Source organism: Dinoponera quadriceps, unplaced genomic scaffold, assembly GCF_001313825.1.
Source record: "Dinoponera quadriceps isolate SergipeBrazil2010 unplaced genomic scaffold, ASM131382v1 scaffold323, whole genome shotgun sequence".
In the NCBI taxonomy this organism is placed as follows: domain Eukaryota; kingdom Metazoa; phylum Arthropoda; class Insecta; order Hymenoptera; family Formicidae; genus Dinoponera; species Dinoponera quadriceps.
The window spans coordinates 218,398-237,662 of record NW_014554579.1 but is presented as its reverse complement, the minus strand read 5'-3'; the positions used below and the strand labels follow the sequence as shown (position 1 = coordinate 237,662).

Genomic DNA, 19,265 nt, shown 5'->3' with positions numbered 1-19,265 from the left:
AGATTGGTGATTTTGATGTCAATGATAAAGAACGCTCAGGCCAACCGAAAAAGTTTGAAGACACCGATTTGCAGGCATTATTGGACGAAAACTCTACTCAAACGCTCCAAGAATTGTCTGCAGCATTAAATGTTACTCCGATGGCTGTTTCCAAACGTCTAGATGCAATGGGGAAAAATTCAAAAGGAGGGAAAATGGGTACCACACGAATTAACCGCAAATGCCATTGCGAATCGCTTAAACATTTCTATTTCTTTGCTCGCCAGGCAGAAAAAGAAGAGTTTTTTGTGGCGTATAGTGACTGGCGATGAAAAATACTTATATACTTCGATAATCCTAAACGAAGAAAATCATGGGTAGATTTGGTCAAACCTGGCCAACCATCGATATCCACACCAAAGAGGAATATTCATGGCCACAAAGCAATGCTTTGCATTTGGTGGGATATGCACGGCGTCGTCTATTAAGAGCTATTGAGACCGAACGAAAGTATCACGGGGGATCGATATCAATCACAATTAAACCGTCTGAATGAAGCATTGTTGGAAAAAAGGCCAGCAGTAGCCAGCAATCGACGTAAAGTCATGCTTTTGTACAACAACGCTCGACCACACGTTGCCAAAGCCGTCAAAGAAACACTGATGCAGCTCGAGTGGGAAGTTCTCCCGCACCTAGCGTATTCACCAGACTTAGCTCCTTCGGACTATTACTTGTTCCAGTGGATGCAGCACGGCTTGGTGGATACACACTTCAGAAATTACGAGGATGTGCGAAAATGGATCGACGAATGGATTGCATCAAAAGACCAATCGTTCTATCGTCGCGGAATCTACGCGTTGCCCGAAAGATGGGAAAAATGTATAGCTAGCGAGGGAAAATACTTCGATTAATGTATTTTTTGCTATTGATGTCGAAATAAATGAGTTTTTTAAACAAAAAAAACCGCAGGAACTAAGTTTACCACCTAATAAATCTAATTGACGATTAACTCAATGGAATTGACCAATCACATTGATCAATTCAGATAATTGACTAATGCGACTAGATTACGATTTTCAAAATGAGATAAAAATGATAAAAATGAACGAATTTATTAAAATATTTATAATTTCATTGGTCAACACCTAGTGGGTTTGCTCATTTTTATATTTTTTATCCCTTCTTGAGAATCATAACAGCGCCCCTCAGATGGTGAGATGGTTGATAGTAAAGAAACTATTTTACCCAGATTGCGGATCTTTGATGAAATGTATGGTTAATGCACGTGGCACGTCATCGTTTTCGTTTTAAACCATCTCAATTTCGTACTCTTCGAAATATTCTGATGCTTCACATAACTTTGAAAGTTAACTTAAGAAGAAAACAAATAATATTTATTTCATGTTTCTTCCTCTCTTTTTTTGTTATTGGCAAAATATGTTAGTAAGGTACTAACTTTGTCCACATAAGCTATATTATCTCACATTTGTCCTCGAAATAATATAAATGTATCGTACACTACATTTTTGGTAGTGTCTTCAAGTCTACAAGAGGAAATTATACCAGACGAAAGTATATTGTTAACTTAGTACTTCAGGAATTTCAGTTTCTGAAGACTTTGCCAAATAATAAAAATGCGAACCGTGGAGATAAAGGCAAAAATTCGCAACTACGAATATATGTTGGCGAAAATTTGGAAGTTAGGAGAGTATAAATATCCAATCAATACGATAGATACGTTTTATGAAGCTACTAACGGCAAACTAATGTTACGGAAATTTGAAGAAGTAAGAATAATTATTAATTTTTTAACTAACATATTACTTTTATCCGTTTTTTATTAATTTTATAAAGTTGTATTCAGAGTAAAGTATAAATTTCAAATATACAAGATGGAAAGGTCAACTGTACGCTATAAGGACATCTGTGGAATCAGTTTCCATACGTGGATTCTACGTTGACTCTACATAGATGTCCTCATGGGGTATCCGATTTTCCCAAAATTTAAAACAGGTTTTGTCCTTTTTATGAAACGTGATGTATTTTACGTATTTGTCCAACATTTTCCTCAAAGACTAAAAGAAGATAGAGTGTACATCTAAACATTTCAAATAGAAGACCTTCTCGGCACAAAATCCCGTATATTTTATTGAGGAATGTCCTAGGAATGTTCTTAGGACATAAAATATCCTCTGGATATTTCTAGAACATCCTTTGAAAGTCTGTACCGTATAGGACGGTTCGTTAAAGTTGATGATCCCAAATTTATATCGAAATTTCGAATCAGACATTTCAACATCAAAACGACGTAATTTCGACGATTCATTTTTTGTTAGGTTGTAATTGCATTTTTTGCTTATTTACATTATTACACATCGTAACTTTTATAAAAATGTCCTTGTTTGTTATATAGTTTGAATATGCATCGTTAATTTCTTATGAACGATCGGAGGAAGAAGGTCTGCAGGTGTGTAATTCGTATGGCTCATTACTATGCCATAGACTTCCATTACTTCAGAACATATTATCTGTAACAAACGGTATCATAGGTTCTCTTAAGAAACACAGACAAGCACATTATACTAAAGAAGCAGTAATACATATTGACAATGTTCTTAATTTGGGAAATTTTGTAGAAATAAAGGTTCGTGAGTTGTTTTACATTGAATTGCATTAAATCTTTATTGATACAGTTATTTTCAATCTCAATGATGTATTTTTAGGTAACGGAAAAAGATAATATAAATACAGAAGCTGCTAAGAAATTGGTTAATGACTTGATGCAAGAACTATCTATAGCAAGTGAGGATCTAGTAACTAAATCGTACATAGATTTAATGCTTGAGAAAGGTATAATAGTTCCTCATGATTCTCAAATACCTGGACCGTCTACATCATCTTCGTTAATTGAATCATCCGGATTATCTGAAACTTCTGGAACGCCATCTGAAATAGCTGGAACGTCATCTGAAACAGCTGGAACGTCATCTGAAACGTCTGAAATTATTATAGAAAAACTAAAATCTAAAATACTTATACAGCCGGGAATGTCATCTGAAACGTCTGAAACGGTTCTACAGTCTGAAACGTCATCTGAAACATCTGTATTGTCTAAAGAGACTAAAGAAGCACTAAAGTCTAACATACTTACACGGTTACTTGCACAGAAAACGCCGTCTGAAACGCCTGGAACATCTGGAATGCCTGTCCAGTCATCTGAAACGTTTAAAAAGCCTGAAGTAACATCTAAATTATTTAAAAAGCGTAAAACGTCTGAAACTGAAACTAGTGGAACATCTGGAACATCTTGAACGTCTGAAAAGATACGTCCCGATGCACCTATCATTGATTAAACGCTCTTATTTCTAATGCAAATTTTCAAATATTCATATAGTTGGTAATATATTTAGCTATTAATACTTTTAATGAAAATTTAAATATTTATATTATAAGAATAAAAAATATATATATTCGCTCATGTATTCATGCTATGAGTAAAAATTTAGAAACTCCTATTAAAAACGTGAATAGATTTATATATATATATAGAGAGAGAGAGAGAGAGATATTGCATTCTTTACGAAAGTGTTTGATCTTAAGGCTCGCTTATCTCTGGCAGCTATATCGGTTGTATGTCAGAGACGAGAATTAACATGTAATAAATTTCTGCGACATAGTTTTATCTTTTAGTTTTCCCTGAAAAAAGAATAGCTTTGTAATCCTGAGACCTGTAAAATATATGCGGCAAATCAAGATGTATTTGTCCGATGTCACGTAAGATCGTTAAATAATTCATGAAATAACAATACATATTCTTAGCTGTTACAAACATCCAAGTGTAGTATATTTTACGGTTCTACATAACATATCGGACAACCATCTCAATTTACCATATATTTTGCAAGTTTTAGGATTACGAAACTGTATGTTTTTCAAGGAAAACTAAAGCTATATGTCACAAGAAATTTACTGAATGTCATTTCTCGCCTCTGACGACGTTATATAATTGATATGGCTGTTAGACAGCCAAACTTGAATAAGATGGCAATTCAATATTTGGTGAAGTATATAGCCTGCTTCTTGTTACTGGTTAGATAAATTAGCTAACCTAGTACATAAGCCATATAACCTATATCATATAAGATCCACTTCAAGTAGATCGTACCCACAGACTTCTACAGTAGCATAAAACATATATGCAAAGAAGTCAGTCATAAGCTTAAAGGAGATTGTACATATTATGACGTTCGGTACATCACATAATAATTAATTAATTTCTCCGCATATATGCTGTAGGAAACTATGCAAATCTGTCTAGAGAACATAATAATATTTTACTTATGCACATATATATAGCTACTTAAAAATACTGTAAAACTAAGATTAAAATAAAACACAGATTATAAAATGTTTTTAAAACTTTAAAAGTATATTATTAATGTTATTTTATTACTATTATATGTTACTGTTATTATTATTATATTACTCAACTATTAAAAACACGTATCCCCCTCGTTCTTCATGAAAGATATAGAGTAGAATATAATACACAAGTTAACGAGAATTAAAAAAAATGCTTATAAAAAAGTCTCTTCAATCCTTGGATGTTATCACACTGTTACAATCTCCACTTGCAATATATGCGCTGTAGCACGAAAGTATTTTATCTCGAAGCAAGAAAATAGATGGATTTCGTAAGTGTCGGTCGGCAGACAGTTGTGTGTGCACGAACCATCTTCCGCTGAATGAACCGAACAGAAATGTGCACTGTTAATTCGATTCCGCAGGACACTGCCAATAATGCGCCTGCATAGATAATCGTTGATTGTTGCTTGGCTTGAGAGGCGTTACACAACGGACGGCGGCGTCGGGAAACCGCTCGTGATAACGCTCTAATCTCAGGTACTTTACAGTCACTAAATTACCTGAAAAACAAAATTTTTGTCAAAAACGAGCCATTCATATCTAATATCTCAAATTTCATTACAGAAAGTAGAGATATTAAGAGAGAAGAGGGGATGGATGGTGTATCGAACTGGTGAGATTTACGAGTTGCGATGTACCATCGAACCAACATCCGTGTAATGCCCTGTAAGCTTTCCCGGCGTCTTCCTGTGACAGGCATTTCATATAGACACAACCCTCACGGCTACCAATGTCCACTCGAATATGGAGAATCTTTACACTTTCACCGCACTTCTCTAAAATAGCGTCTTGTACTTTCGTCTCCCAGTCATCTTCGGTTTCNAAAAAAAAAAAGGAGGGGGGGGGGAGGAGGGAGTATATATCATATGTAAAACTACAAGTAACACATCTTCAAGATTCTGTCTCGTCGCTGCTGATACATCTACTTTAACTTGTCTCTTATTTTAAATCTTTTCTTCTTATACATCATACACGCCGGATGCTCGTTGTAACAACGATGAGCACCCCGTGTATCAGCGTATGCAACTTACATTTCTGGATCAAACATGTGCCTAATTTTTAGACAAGGTGTCGGCGAACATGTCAAACTGTTAACAGATCCCTCCATCGTTTCGAACGCCTGTCCTTGCCAGACCTTCGGCTTCTTACTCGACGAAGTCGTACTTTGCACGGGAGATTTATTCAAACTGTTATTCGGCAACCATCGCCACACACAGAATTCTTCTCCCGCCACTTGTTGTACCTCTTTTCGTATCCTGAAAATAAAAATTGCATCATCATGTCTTTATCTTATTGTACGCGTCATTGTGTGTACCAGATGTGACAAGCTAAATCTCGCGCTGAAATTCTTACCTCGATTCATTTTCATCTAAAAATTTTACCGCTTTCTCCCAGAGACCGGACATCTTCTTACGATCTTTTGGTGGAATAAGATTGTCTCGCACATGATTTATAGCGAGGAAACTATCCTGCGTGCCACCAGGTTGAGTGGACGCATTTTGATGATGTGTCTCGACAATGTTTAAAATTTCACTAACAAGTTTGAACACCTCTCTTTCCGTAGATTTCTTATATTTTACATACCAGAGGAATAATTTGTGAGTCCCAATTACCGCAAATATACCTGAGAATATATATCTAACATTACAGATGTGTTATCACATGCACTACTTGTTTATTAAACAGAATGTGATCAAATGAAAGAACATTAACTTGGAATCGAGGGAATAGACAATTCGCGATTTTCAGTAGTAAAACTTACGCATACTAAATTACGTTCGAATGTAGCTCCTTACAAAGTTAACGATAAATCTCACACACGAAACATAGCCACTGCCATCGAAACGATCAAGTGTATTTGACTGGGATTACCGAAACATACCGTTTACTGAGACGTTTCATCAAGGAAGGAATCTATTCGATCCTAAGCTAATGAAGTCTGTCTTCCGCTTGATCACACTCTACATATATTTATCGTTGCATAACACAGCACAAATAAAACATATCGCAAAGAATAAAATAGTTTTAAAATGTAACTAATTTACTGAAATATATAGCATATACATCATGCCGCAAATACATGTAGCGAATCGTAAAATCGTTAGCAACATATCACACTAATGATATCGAATAATGCACATTTTCTGTTAAAATGCACAATCTGTTAAAACTTTACCGAATGCCGCTATAAGGAGAGAAGAAAATATGGTAAAGAGCTTGTTCTTAACAAGACATTGCATCGGCAGCTCGGGACTTAGGATTACCATTCCGACTTTTCCATCTAGACGAGCGGAAAATAATTTATCCTGCAACGATCATAAACACACGCTTTAGTTCGACAACAAAAGCACGTCTATGCCGACTTACAAAAAGCGATATAAGTTTATATATACATATATATAATATATTTACCAGAGTATCCAACACTTCAATAGTCGGTCCGTTTTCGTCGTTTATATCTATTAGCGAAATACCCCATTTGGGATTCTTAATGATTAAAAATTGCGCGCTGTGCAGATCCTCCTTCACCTCGAGGCTTGACTGGACACAGCCAAATAGAAAAAATACGATTACCTAGTGCTAATCTCGTTAAAAGAAATTACCGTGAACTTTCAACCCACCACTTTCTCGCTCGTGAACGTTTCCACAATATCCGCATCGGTCAAATACGATTTCTCGTTTGAATTCTCGCATATCTTAGATACCGCTTTTCTCGTTAATAGAGGCTGTAGATGTCTTAATAGTTGCAACACGGAATCTATGTTTTCCTTCATTACACAATTTACTCCAGGTACTCTAAGATCGGGAGATCCATCGGAGAAACACTGCGGTATGTTGTTATCTATAAATATAGGCGTATGACGCTATAAATGAAGTTTATCGATAGCGTGTCGTGTAGAGTGGATAACAGTATTCAATAAAAGACATTTGCAAATAGTAATTTTTATATGTCTGTATGAAAAATTAAGTGATCCACTTGATTCAATTCTACGAGGCCTCGATAAATTGTACGTTGCGTGGGTGTGCGCATAACGGGCTAAACAAAATTGTACAAAGCGCGTGTCCGCAATCATCGAGTTGAAATATATATTATGGAAATGATACGTATATACACGTACAAAGAGAGAACGGGAAAAGGAAATAAAATATCCAAACTAGAGATTCAAGAGATACTTGATATTTATTATACATGAATATATAGAGAAAAGAAAATACACATATATATTTAACATTTTACTCTTGCACATTCAACTTGGTTTCCCTGACAGCTTTAACCTCGTAAAAATAGCGATATGAAATTTGAGCGTTAGTTAGTGATTAGCGGCAGATGTACAACTCGCGGCTCCATTGTGAGCTGACTCGAGCATATATTACGCACACTTTGCGCTTTGTTACAAATTATAATCAATTAAACTGGATCTTTCGAGGGGGCTTGCCCTCCAAGTAGTTATATCTCAGCATACCTACCCGTTGAGAATGACGGTAGCGTCTCAGTTTTTCCACCAAGCCCCAGATATATTATCGCGAGAACTCCGAAGAATAGAGCGAGCACTACCACGAGGATCACCGACACGATATTCTGATTGTTTCGTACGTCCTCTCTGTTGCTTGTCGTTGACGGTTTGTAAGTCGATCTACTTGTAATATCTCGAACTCTGTCGACGGACGACGACGCATTGTGCCTTGTGCTAAACAGCGTTTGTCTATATTTGTAATGTGTGATTACTGCTGTTTATGTTAATGCATAATTCATGCGTACCTGGGAGTCGATGTCGAGTACATCATTCTCAAGGAAGAAAAGTGGCCGTTCGAGTCCTTCTCCTTTACCTCTGGTAAGCCGGACAGGGTATGGCGTAATGTAGGACCTAAGTGTGAAAATGCCAAAAAATGCATCAAAAAATGCAGTTTGAGACGAGAGCTTCTTTTTTTATTTTGCATAGAGATATTAATTGGTATCATGTTCTTTATGCATTAGATTTTATTATCTCTATTTAAAACGAAACAGATATATATATATCTGATGCTTGATGTAGGGAAAAAAAGAAAAAAGGATAATTGAGAAATAACCGATATAATGCGGCTATAAGGAACAGATCGCTGTAAAGGAGGAAACACACTCACTCTTTAAGTTCGACAATGGCGACGTTGGCGATGTGTTTATCAACGATCGCGAACTAAGTCTTCTTGTGAACTCTGATAAAAATGGAGTCTCGTAGTTGGCAAGAAGATCTCTCTGATTAGTACTGTCCCTACCGCTCGTATCATCCTTCAGAGATTGCATCGTGGAGACGCTAGATTTCATGGGGCTTACATTATACTTGGTGTCCTTCGTCGTCATGTGGACCGGCTTTGCTCTCAACGTTTGGTCGAGTTCGTATGTCGGTCCGCGATCAACTATTCTGTGAGAATCGTACAATCTGTTGGTGTTGGATAGGTACTTGGAGCGTGCGCCAAATGTGCTTGCTGTATCCTCCATGACATCTGAATCTGATCCAGTGTCCAAGCCATCGGACATAGCGGATGACTTCTGCGTCCTGACAAATCTGTTCTGAACAGTTTTCGAAGTCGTGCGCATCGTAGAAGCAACTGGGCTGCACTCGAAACTTGCTCCTGCTGGTGCTGGATCTTTAAATTCTGAATGAGGTGGCGATAGATTCTCTTTGACCAGATTCTTCACTGTATTTACAGTATCAGAGGTTATTGAAGAGGGTGGTGGCATGGGATTCGACAGTGTCTGCCGGCGCAAGTTCGATGCACTCTTCTTCTTCTTAACGGCACTCGTGTTGGTATCATCATCCGTGTCATCACTGCTATATCTAGTGTACAGATTGAGAAAACATTGAATCAAGGAATAAGGTATTCAATATGTATTTATGTGTCCTCAAAGTATCCTTAATTATTTATATAATGAACCACAGAAGTCTATCGAACAGTAGAATAAAGTTTTCTCAAGTTAGGAGTAAAGTATAGTTTTGTGATTGTTTCGTTTCTTTCTAAATTACAATCATATCGGTATCACAGAAACAGTGAAAATGATGAGAACAACTAAAATTAATGCTGAATATAAAAATGTTGCAACTCAGCTTTGGGGAACTTCTCCATGGTTATACTTTCTGTATAAAGATCTTTGTCTGTCGGAGAATAAAACTGGAACAATTGAGCCCAGTTTTCAATATCATAGGTGCGGGAAGAAGGATCTTTTGTTAATTGTCGTCGAGCCAGTGCAATACTGATTGGAAGCGCCAAAGCCTTCCACAAGTCCTCGTGTTTAAATTGTTGAAGAAATAAAGATCGTTATCACGACTGACACGAAGCTATCAGAACTCGACGATATCGCGACAATTTGAAGCGCGATGTTCTAGACACGAAAAATACATAATATAGCCGAGAGAGAGTTCCACTCACCTCGCGGCTAACGAATGTCGGGATCCGACGCCACCGCGGGTCTCAATCAGGTTCTTGAGTTTTTTAGCGAGTATTTTACGAGTCGTCTGTGTGACCGGTCCCACCGGATAGCCGTACTCCATCAGTTTGGTCCGCAGCTCGGAATCGGTCAGCGTGTCCACCGACATTTTGTTCGGTCAGGCGAGTAATCGTGATCCCGACTGAAACAATCCGGTTTGCACCGTCACCTTCCAGGCTGGGGCCTTACAGACACGAGCTCGGACGAGTCTCCTCGCTGCTCGTTATTTCGATCGATGATCAATCCCGCTTGCCCTCCGATGACGCTCGTATCGTCACGGAGCCGCACACGTGGATGGATTATTGTTGTTATCGGTGAATGGATTGCAGGTGAAGGCCTACTTACTAATTTCAGAGAACACCGCGATACAAATAATCTGGACCGTTCTCAGCACGCTCACCGTACGCGGTTGCTTTCCACTAAACAATTCAATTGCGCTCGGCAACTAAAAAATGGCGCAATTTTCTAACGGTCAAGATCGCGCGCATACAAGACGTGCCATAAATGCGCGACACCGGCGCAAGACTTTCGTGAATCTTTTTTTCAGATCGCACGGCGGATTCACACCGGCCGTGTTCAATACGCGACATCCAATAGGATAACTCATTCCTCCGAGAACCCCTAGTCGACGACCTCTCCTAATGGACATTCCGTCGCCGTATATCAGACAAATGATCACGTTCAGTGGAAAGTGCAGCTTTGCTGAGAGATATTTTTTTCTCCCTAGAATGCTGCTTAAGCCCGTATCAGACTATGGATTGGGAATCGAGATTGAATTTGGCCAATCAGTACAAAGTTATCTAAATTCAAGTTTAGTGAAATTTAGTGAACTTTATATTGATTGGTCAAATTTTAACTCAATCTCCATCTCCAATCCGTAGTTTGATACTGGCTTTAGAAGCTGTATGAACTCGCGTCACATTTTTCGAGCGATTATCATTTTTTTTAGCGTCCTGAAAGTACGCTTGATAAGTGGAACGCGTTATTAAACGGATGATTTAACGGTACCCGTTCGGCAGAATCTTGAAACTATTGGGTCTATACGGATCAGCGCGAAATGCTGATTTAACGGCGACTCCTATCGAGTGCAATCGATCTTCCATCATGTTCCTTTGAGATAAACTAATCCTATAGTTATACATGATAAATTTGGGAAAAGCGAATAATTTAAGAGGAAAGAAAAAAAAGAAACTTGGCTCATTTGGTTAGCAAGGAGATATACGCACACACAGTGTCCCATTTTAATGCATTTTGGAAGGTTATCGAATTTTGAAAGGGAAAAAACACTTATCTAAAGAGAAAAGAATAGACACGTCAATGCAATTTAAATATACATTTCTCTGAATGCCCAGATAAACAAAGATTTTAAACATAGTATGCAAACATTTAATGTATGCTCTGCGATGCCATTGCAATAGCATATGTTTTACATATATTTGTTTTAAGAAATATTCAATTATTATGCCAGAATTTTAATCAAAACTTTTGATGACTTTTTATTACTACAATAATTTCAGATTGTGTTCTCTTTTGGGCAAAATAAGCAATAATATTTATGACATTATAATACCGTCACAATTTTCACAGCATCAGATAATCTTTTATATGGTTATTTTTACTGGTAAAATACTAATTACGACGCAGATATATTGAAGTATGTCTATTTGGTGGATGGAATCAAACTTGTTAAATATTTACGTTTGCAATTGCATTGATTAAATGGGGCACCCTGTATTACAATTATAATTTGTAGTTGTTATAATTTTAACGTTGTACATATTTTGTTCTTTGTACAATACGATACGTTAACATTGGAGTATGGGCGCACAAGTAATATGTAAATTTATATATTATATCTATACTTATATGTAAAGGTATACTTATTACATTAAGTGCGATATGTATATACTTTAAAGTACTATACATGCTGCTGATGCTGCGGTTGAATGCACATCTAAATGTGATGTGTGTGTAATATAATTAAGTCAATAACTATATATATGTGTGTGTGTGTGTATACGTGTATTAATGATTGTTATACAGATTGTTGTGTGTCAATTCTACCAATGGACCACAGTGTTCTTTATGAATAATAAAGTTTTATATATCTATCACTATAATGTTACTACAAAAATCGTATGTTGGTGACAGTGTCCCATTTCGATTTCTAAATTAACATTTATGGATAGTAATAACATGAATTGTTCTAATGATACACGCACAATAGTATCTCATGATAGAGTAGAAAATGACGAATTCACGATGACCGATGGCGATTAAAATTCTGTCGCCAATTTACAAAAGCAGATGTGACCGAGTCAATAAATTTGAATCAATCTATTGTTTACTTTATCATTAACCGTAAAAAACTTACTTCGCGATAACCTTAGAAACTAATTAGTTTTTTTAATTTCGATAAAAAAGTATGTTCAGATATGTGTTTTTCATTCTGGGAGCAAATGCTTCTCTGTGCTCTTGAAAAACATTATACTGGACACATTCTATCTATCTTTCGCAAATAGGTGACAGAATTACGTATTATACATAAAACCGATATAACATATTGCTTTTATCGATATATGCTGCCTTGTGTATACATTATATATATATATATGCAGCTTTGTGTACGAATTTATTACATACACCTTGTATTAATTCCTTATTACCTCCTTACATCGCAATATCGTTTCTTATGTGATAAAGTACTACGCAGGTAGAGGATGAAGCAGTCATAAAGAATAGAAAATCTATTATATTTAAGCAGGATATAATGTAACAACATTGTACTCGATTCTCTCAGTAGTACCTCGTCCTTCAGCTTTCCAATCGTATTGACCGAGAACATTAAAAAATTTAACGAATATTTCTTTTATTTCCTTCTCTTGCTTATTCCTTAAAGCACATCGTATTGCACTAATTGCGCAAGTTGACGTTATCTGATAAAAGATACAACGCGTAGTTAATGTTAGTAATTAATAGGCTGGTCGTATGGCGGATCTGCGTGTTACGTCGCTTCGGATTGATACACCTGCGAGTTAATAACGCGCGGTCTATATATGTAAACTACATATGTACTTTATAAAATATTATATCTATATATACACATGTACGTATCTCTAATGCAAATAACGCATAATAAATAATGTCTGCCCGAGCTGCCTCTGTTCCATCATCCGTACTTAAATGTCTTGTGCTTTAACTCAACTTAAAAAATACATGAGGTAAGTTCAAGATTCGTCTACAAACGATGGTCACTGCTACGCTTCGTAATGTAAAATTTTGTTTCACAAGCGTATGATATGGAGACTGATTGTTTATCTTTCATGCTGCACAAGGCCCACATCTTTTCCGATGCATACTACTACTACAGTCTTTTCATAATTAACAGGCAATACAATGGATAAGGATGACGATCAGCATACCGTATACATGACCGAGCAATGGTAAAGCTTTCGTAATCTACTCATTTCTTTTTTTCCGTAACGACGACAACGCATACACATTTTTTTCGGTTAGTAACTAACGAATTATTTGAAAGTGGCTAGTAGCGGACGTAAGTAAACAAGACATCATCTCAGCCACATACTATCATTTTTATATTTAAAATAAACGGTGTCAGTCTGTAATCAAGTTATTTACGCAAGTTGTAAATTAGAGGGGAGATTTTTACACGTTGTATAATAATAAGAGCTCTATAAATAAGATGTTATATTAACTATTTGTGGGGCTTTATATTAAGTTCATATTAAACCATATATATTAAGTAAATATCCCCTCTTCTGCCCCCTCTCATGCTACGCATGTCCAAGATTTACAGTACACAATAAAATCCTGACAGGTTCCAATATAAATATATACATATTTATTATTAACATACGCAAATACGTGTTAATAACAAAAATGTATAATATATATTTATATTAGATTATATAATATTAAATCATATACTTAGTGTCAATACCAGCATCAATATATGTCAAATATATGTGGGTTGTACATAAAGTAAAAATAAAAATAAGGAAAAGAGGAAGGTTCGAGAAGAAAGAGAAAAAAAGAAATGAAAGACTGTGTATATGTGTGTGCACAAAAATTAATAATAAATTACTAATATCTATAATATATACACCATTTACAAAAAGCCTGATAAAAATAAACACTCTGCCGACTTCTTGAGTAAAAAAAATCAAAAGTGTTAATAATATATCATAATTCAAATAAATTTTGACGAAAATTTTGAATAATGTGGAAAATTGTTCGCAAAATAGTAAATGAGATAAACATGTACCCTAGATAGGATTCAAAGCGTCACGCACTTCCTGTTACATATCGTTTGACGAATTTGACGTCGATTCTTCTTGGTCGAAAATTTGGTCGAGCGTATTCTTAAGAATTCATTCATACTTAACGTTAAAGATGGTGTAACGAAGCCTCAAACAAAAATACTGTTGAAGATATATAAATTCGCTTAAAATTAAGAAAGAATAAAACTTTTCATTATATCTGCTTGCACATTTCTTTTCACAATGATAAACACGAAAGTACAGCTGTTGAATCACACTCGGCTGCGTCGTAGCAACACTATAATCTTATAAGTTGCAGTGCAATGTTATAGAGATATTGTTATTGGATTCGCAAAGTTCCATTCAGTGTATTGCAAAAGTACTGCAGTAACGTTTAAATGCTACGTTCAACCGTCCGACAGGCAGCGTTCAATTTACGCATGTAAAATTTGCGCGCTACTGAATATATCAGAATCTTGAAAATTGTCGACTTATCACCGGCCAGAACATGAAGAATGGCGTATAGTTTAGCGTAGTTGAGTTAATGTGAGGAACCCAAGCAGTATCGAATAAGACGCGGCTTGTCACACTGCGACCCACATGTGCATTTAAAATTGATAACATTATTGCATGTTTATAGCAACTTCGCGTTATTACCACACTCGTAATTCACTATGAACATTACACCGCTATCTCTTGAAGATGGCTATTTTATTCTGCTGAAATCTCGCAAAACATTGCAGCAACATATTAGTAATCCTGTAATAAAAAAAATTCTGCTCGATGTATATGGATGTAAAGACCCGAATGTAAATTTTGATATTACAGAGTGTATTCGGATTTCATAGAGCTAGTGCAAACAGACGAGAAATCTTATCCTTCACTTAATAGGAAATGAACTTTTAATTTAACGGATTTTCTCTCTTCATATTTGGCTTTATTTAATACTCGATATTAAAGGAGAAGATGTCGGATGAAACTTCATTCAAAAACAAATTGAATCCGAACTTGGCGTATATGTGTATGTGTACGTGTCTCCATTTGTGCGTAAAAAACTTAAAATTTACGCTGGAAAAAGATTCTTTGTATGTTAGACATAATAATAAATACAATATCCTTATCAATTTGACTGATAATAAATGCAGCATCGTCACGTGTGGACATAAATTTTCCAATTTTAAATCACAGTAAAAACACTATATACGCGAACGCACGCGTGTGTATAAAATTGTTCAAGATTATGCACAATGTAGGAAGTGTAACGGAATTCAGCTAATAATGGTCCCAAAATTGTTGTATAAAAGTTGCGATTGCTAAATCAGGAATAGTCGGAAATAAGAGGATCGAAATATTTGTCGTTCCTTTAATAGGACATTATGTATCCTATATTAAACTGATAGTAACTCGAATACTCATCTAATGAACAGATTCACTATATACCGGATATCTCGAAATCACCGATAACGAAAACTCTCAAGTATTCTCATAGGCATGTACGTCTTCCCGTGTCGAACTGTGAGAGCAGAAAAATAAATCACCTAGAGAACAACATCGGGCAGGGAGCAATGCCACTAGGCTAGCTGCGTTCCACTTCGTCCGGCGTGATGTCCCATACCGATCATGGAATTACCGCCTCCAATGTCGTCGCGAACGATTTTTCTTTCCTTGTAATAAATTTCTTCGCTTTCCTTGTCGCACAGCAGCAGTACCGCTCCTCCAAACAGAAAAATAGCTGCACCCCAACCGACTCCGTATGCCCAACCAAATTCCCACATGGTGCGATTACCTGAAAATAGTGTGTTTCGTAAATTCAACTAGATGATTCCTATACATTTTGTTTACATATTCGATCAGACTTGATATCACAAAGTTAATAGATGTGTCGCAACGAGCGTTTATAATTTCCCTTTGGAAATTTTCAATATAAAGAATATATGTTTAATACACTTTCTAAATAAGTAATTATTTTTTAAACATCATAGCTATATTTTGAATATTATTAGTATTCGTTTTAACGTCCTCTAGTCTTTATTTACTATGTAGAAATAGGAATAGTAAAAAAGTACTTTTAAATCTTACCGAGATTCAGTTCTGCCGCAAAGCATACAGGATATATGACCAGTGCGATCAAAAGAGACACCACTAAAACACAAAATGAATATTAATACAGAAAGGGAAGGAAAAAAAGTAGGGGTCTTCCTACAAAACACTCACGTGCAATACCCATACAAAATACTGCGAATCTGTAGTATTTGTGCTTATCCCTGTGATCTTGCGTTCGCAAGCCAAGCCCAGTGAGAATCGTCGCAGCGATATCTGTCAAGAGACACACCACGCACAAGGCAGCGGCTGCTTTTATATAAGCTGCAAAATCAAATTTAGAATAATTATTCGTTCGGCATTGATCAGACCAAACGAATCATACCGTTATCTCTGGCTTGATAACATCCTGGAGGATCAGGCATATTGAAAGGCAGAGGTGTTGGGGCACCTTCCTCGATGCAGTGAGCGAACAAACCCTGCCTCCAGCCCAGAGCCATCAGCCAGTCGGTAGATGCAAGACCCATTATCATTAACAGTATCACTATGATCCCGCATATGAACGCGATCACCTGCAAACATGACCGAGGTATAACTTTGAGATGAATAGATTAGTAACGTGCAACATCGTTTACATATTCTCTGACAAAACCTGTTTAGCTGCGCCGTATTATAGTATCAGTGGTGAGGAAAAATTCAAGAGCGAGCTCACAAGAAAATGCAGGTAAAAGAAATAAATCTCTCTCTATCTTTTAACTTGTGACAAATGAATAAGGACATACCTGCGCGATCTCATTATCGCCCATATGATCTTCGGCGACCGTGTACATAATCATCTTACTCTACTAACTCGCGGTCAGAGGTAAACACACACACACACTTAATATAATTCCGGAGCTGACGGAAAGAAGCGAGGAACTTGTCGGTATCTTAAAGACGAGCGGCCGACTACGCTGTCACGACGATGAAACAGCGGCGACGCATGCAGGACATTGTTTCAGTGTTTTCCTATCACGAACGACCTAGCGACGCGAAAAGACGTTCTCACGCGCGCACCTTTTAAAGTCGCAAAATAAGTGCGAATTCACATAGCGGAGGGGTTGATCGCGTGCGGGTCAACGGCTTTCACGCTGGCCTACGACACTATCGGCAACCCCTCTGTGCGTAGCGAGGCGCGCGCGAGCTACTTTTTCGGGGCGGACGGAGCACGGAGGTGCGGCAGTGCGTTCGAAACGCCGGTCGGGACACCGACGAAACGGACGATCTTCCCCGTGAATATATCTCGCGGAAAAGAAAACAGAAAGAGAAGAGGAGAGGGAGGGAGGGAAGGAGAGAAAGAGAGAGAGAGAGAGAGATAGAGAGAGATAGAATCGTGTCTCGACCGGGAACACGGATTCTCCGCGACTGGGGGGGAAGCAATCGGATTCCAGGTTCCAGGGAGGCTGCGCCCATCAGCGCCCATTAAAGGTCGCGGCGCAGTGCGCGCGAGCGCCAATCTCTGCGCTCGCCCGTTTCTTTTTCTTCGACTTTTCTTCCTTCCTTCCCAGCCTTTTTTTAACTCTTTCTCCCTTCGCTCCTTTCTCTTGTTTCTAATAGTGTCATTAGCTCTAATAAATCTATCTTGTACACAAACTGTTTGAGAATATATATATATATATATATATAATTATATAATAAATTTTTGTAAAAAATGATCAGTGACAATTGATTTTCACTAAAAACAATATTATAATATTCTTATTATAAGAGTAGTAAGAGAGAATGTAGTTTTTTTACTGAAAATGTTAGTACAATAGTTATTGCATTGTAAAATTAAGCTTCTATCTTACCTTGAGTGGTCTGGTTATGGTAACAGTTTCAATGGTAGTTGTTTGGGACATTGTTTTTGTTTTCTTGGGAAGTAGCTGCAATAAAGAAAAAAAAATTGTAATAAAAACTTAATGTAAGGTTGGGAAAAATTTGTTTGCAAATCACTTTTAATTGTGCTAAACTAAATCAAGAATAAAAAGTAGGGTTTACTCAAATAAGGTAAACAATATGAAATGAATACAAAATAAAATTTAATTAAAAAATAAATATTCAGAATAATCTTTTCAGGATATCTATATGGATTTTTACAGAATGTATAAAGGATAATTGTATTTTCAAAAGTTTTCAGATTTAATTATAAATTTAATTATATTACATCACAATTTAATTATTTTACATCACAAATATAACATGCATATCCTAAATAGCATTTTTATTATTTATGTACATGTAATTATATGAATAATATTTTATAATAAAAAAAATTAATAATACAGTATTCTGTATTACATTAAGGATATTTGTTGTCATTTAAAAGTCAAAATTATTGAAGAACATTATATAGAATAACAATGGCATGGAATTGATGACGCAACTCAATTATCATCACATATTTCAACTACCTCAAGAATATTGAATCACGCCAACTTGCTGTAGTTATTTCAAGTGATATTTTTTTTAACAATCTGATATAAAGAAATTATATTGTTGACGGTGAAATAATGTACATAATGCGGTTATTAGATTCTTGGCTGATCTGTTGAAAGAAGGTTAGAAAGTTTACCTTGCAGTAAACTCGATACGTGCTACATCGTAAAGGAAACGAGTATATTTACCGTCGAATTCATCAAAGATGCTTTTTCTCTCTGCTTTTATAAATCGTTACTACTTAGCAAACTTTTCTTTGTCCCATCGCATATGCCAACTGTTGACACACTAAAGCTTTGATCCGCTTGACATTTTGTGGGCTTTGAAGCGTTTAAAGAATGATTCACTAGAGGCTTCGATATTTTCCGAAGCATTCTAATAACAGATATAATGTCGACTTTCACGCTCGACGAACTGTTATCCGTCGGGCACGAAGAAAAAACCACCGTTGTTATTATTACCACGTTAAATATGCCAAAAGTACAATTAAAACAAACAAATGTACTTACAATAGTAAATTATGCCTTAAATGCAGAATTCACATTGCGTCTGACGTCCGATATCCAATAGGAAAATACTATTTTCTGGAAACAAACTAGCTAGAAACTTTAAAAAATGAA

General features: G+C 36.4%; 3 protein-coding genes across 7 annotated transcripts; 1 reads left to right on the top strand and 2 right to left on the bottom strand.

Annotated features, from left to right (window-relative positions):
• The first annotated feature begins 1,613 nt into the window (after positions 1 to 1,613).
• On the top strand, positions 1,614 to 4,291 carry LOC106752138 (putative GPI-anchored protein PB15E9.01c). The gene is made up of 3 exons (XM_014633604.1): positions 1,614 to 1,766; positions 2,393 to 2,623; positions 2,703 to 4,291. The coding sequence occupies exons 1-3, from the start codon at positions 1,614 to 1,616 to the stop codon at positions 3,288 to 3,290; spliced, it is 972 nt and encodes a 323-aa protein (XP_014489090.1). The 3' UTR covers positions 3,291 to 4,291.
• A 138-nt stretch (positions 4,292 to 4,429) lies between these two features.
• On the bottom strand, positions 4,430 to 10,388 carry LOC106752176 (inner nuclear membrane protein Man1). Its single transcript, XM_014633704.1, has 11 exons — positions 9,811 to 10,388; positions 8,527 to 9,221; positions 8,165 to 8,270; positions 7,873 to 8,093; positions 7,026 to 7,246; positions 6,817 to 6,945; positions 6,581 to 6,710; positions 5,758 to 6,028; positions 5,435 to 5,660; positions 5,043 to 5,226; positions 4,430 to 4,904 (listed from the first exon to the last, which is right to left on the bottom strand). The coding sequence occupies exons 1-11, from the start codon at positions 9,975 to 9,977 to the stop codon at positions 4,750 to 4,752; spliced, it is 2,505 nt and encodes an 834-aa protein (XP_014489190.1). The 5' UTR covers positions 9,978 to 10,388; the 3' UTR covers positions 4,430 to 4,749.
• Positions 10,389 to 14,034: 3,646 nt separating this feature from the next.
• Positions 14,035 to 19,169, bottom strand: LOC106752178 (transmembrane protein 47). 5 transcript variants are annotated; one of them, XM_014633708.1, is made up of 7 exons: positions 18,834 to 19,129; positions 18,018 to 18,092; positions 16,574 to 16,760; positions 16,363 to 16,512; positions 16,228 to 16,290; positions 15,687 to 15,934; positions 14,035 to 14,907 (listed from the first exon to the last, which is right to left on the bottom strand). In XM_014633708.1, exons 1-6 carry the CDS (start codon positions 18,843 to 18,845, stop codon positions 15,720 to 15,722), a joined length of 702 nt encoding a protein of 233 aa, XP_014489194.1. In that variant the 5' UTR covers positions 18,846 to 19,129; the 3' UTR covers positions 14,035 to 14,907; positions 15,687 to 15,719. The 5 variants fall into 5 exon arrangements, with proteins under 5 accessions (XP_014489194.1, XP_014489193.1, XP_014489196.1 ...); XM_014633707.1 differs by lacking the exon at positions 14,035 to 14,907 and adding an exon at positions 19,155 to 19,169 and having other exon boundaries at positions 15,073 to 15,934; positions 18,834 to 19,059; XM_014633710.1 differs by lacking the exon at positions 14,035 to 14,907 and having other exon boundaries at positions 15,073 to 15,934; positions 18,782 to 19,129.
• Positions 19,170 to 19,265: the final 96 nt, after the last annotated feature.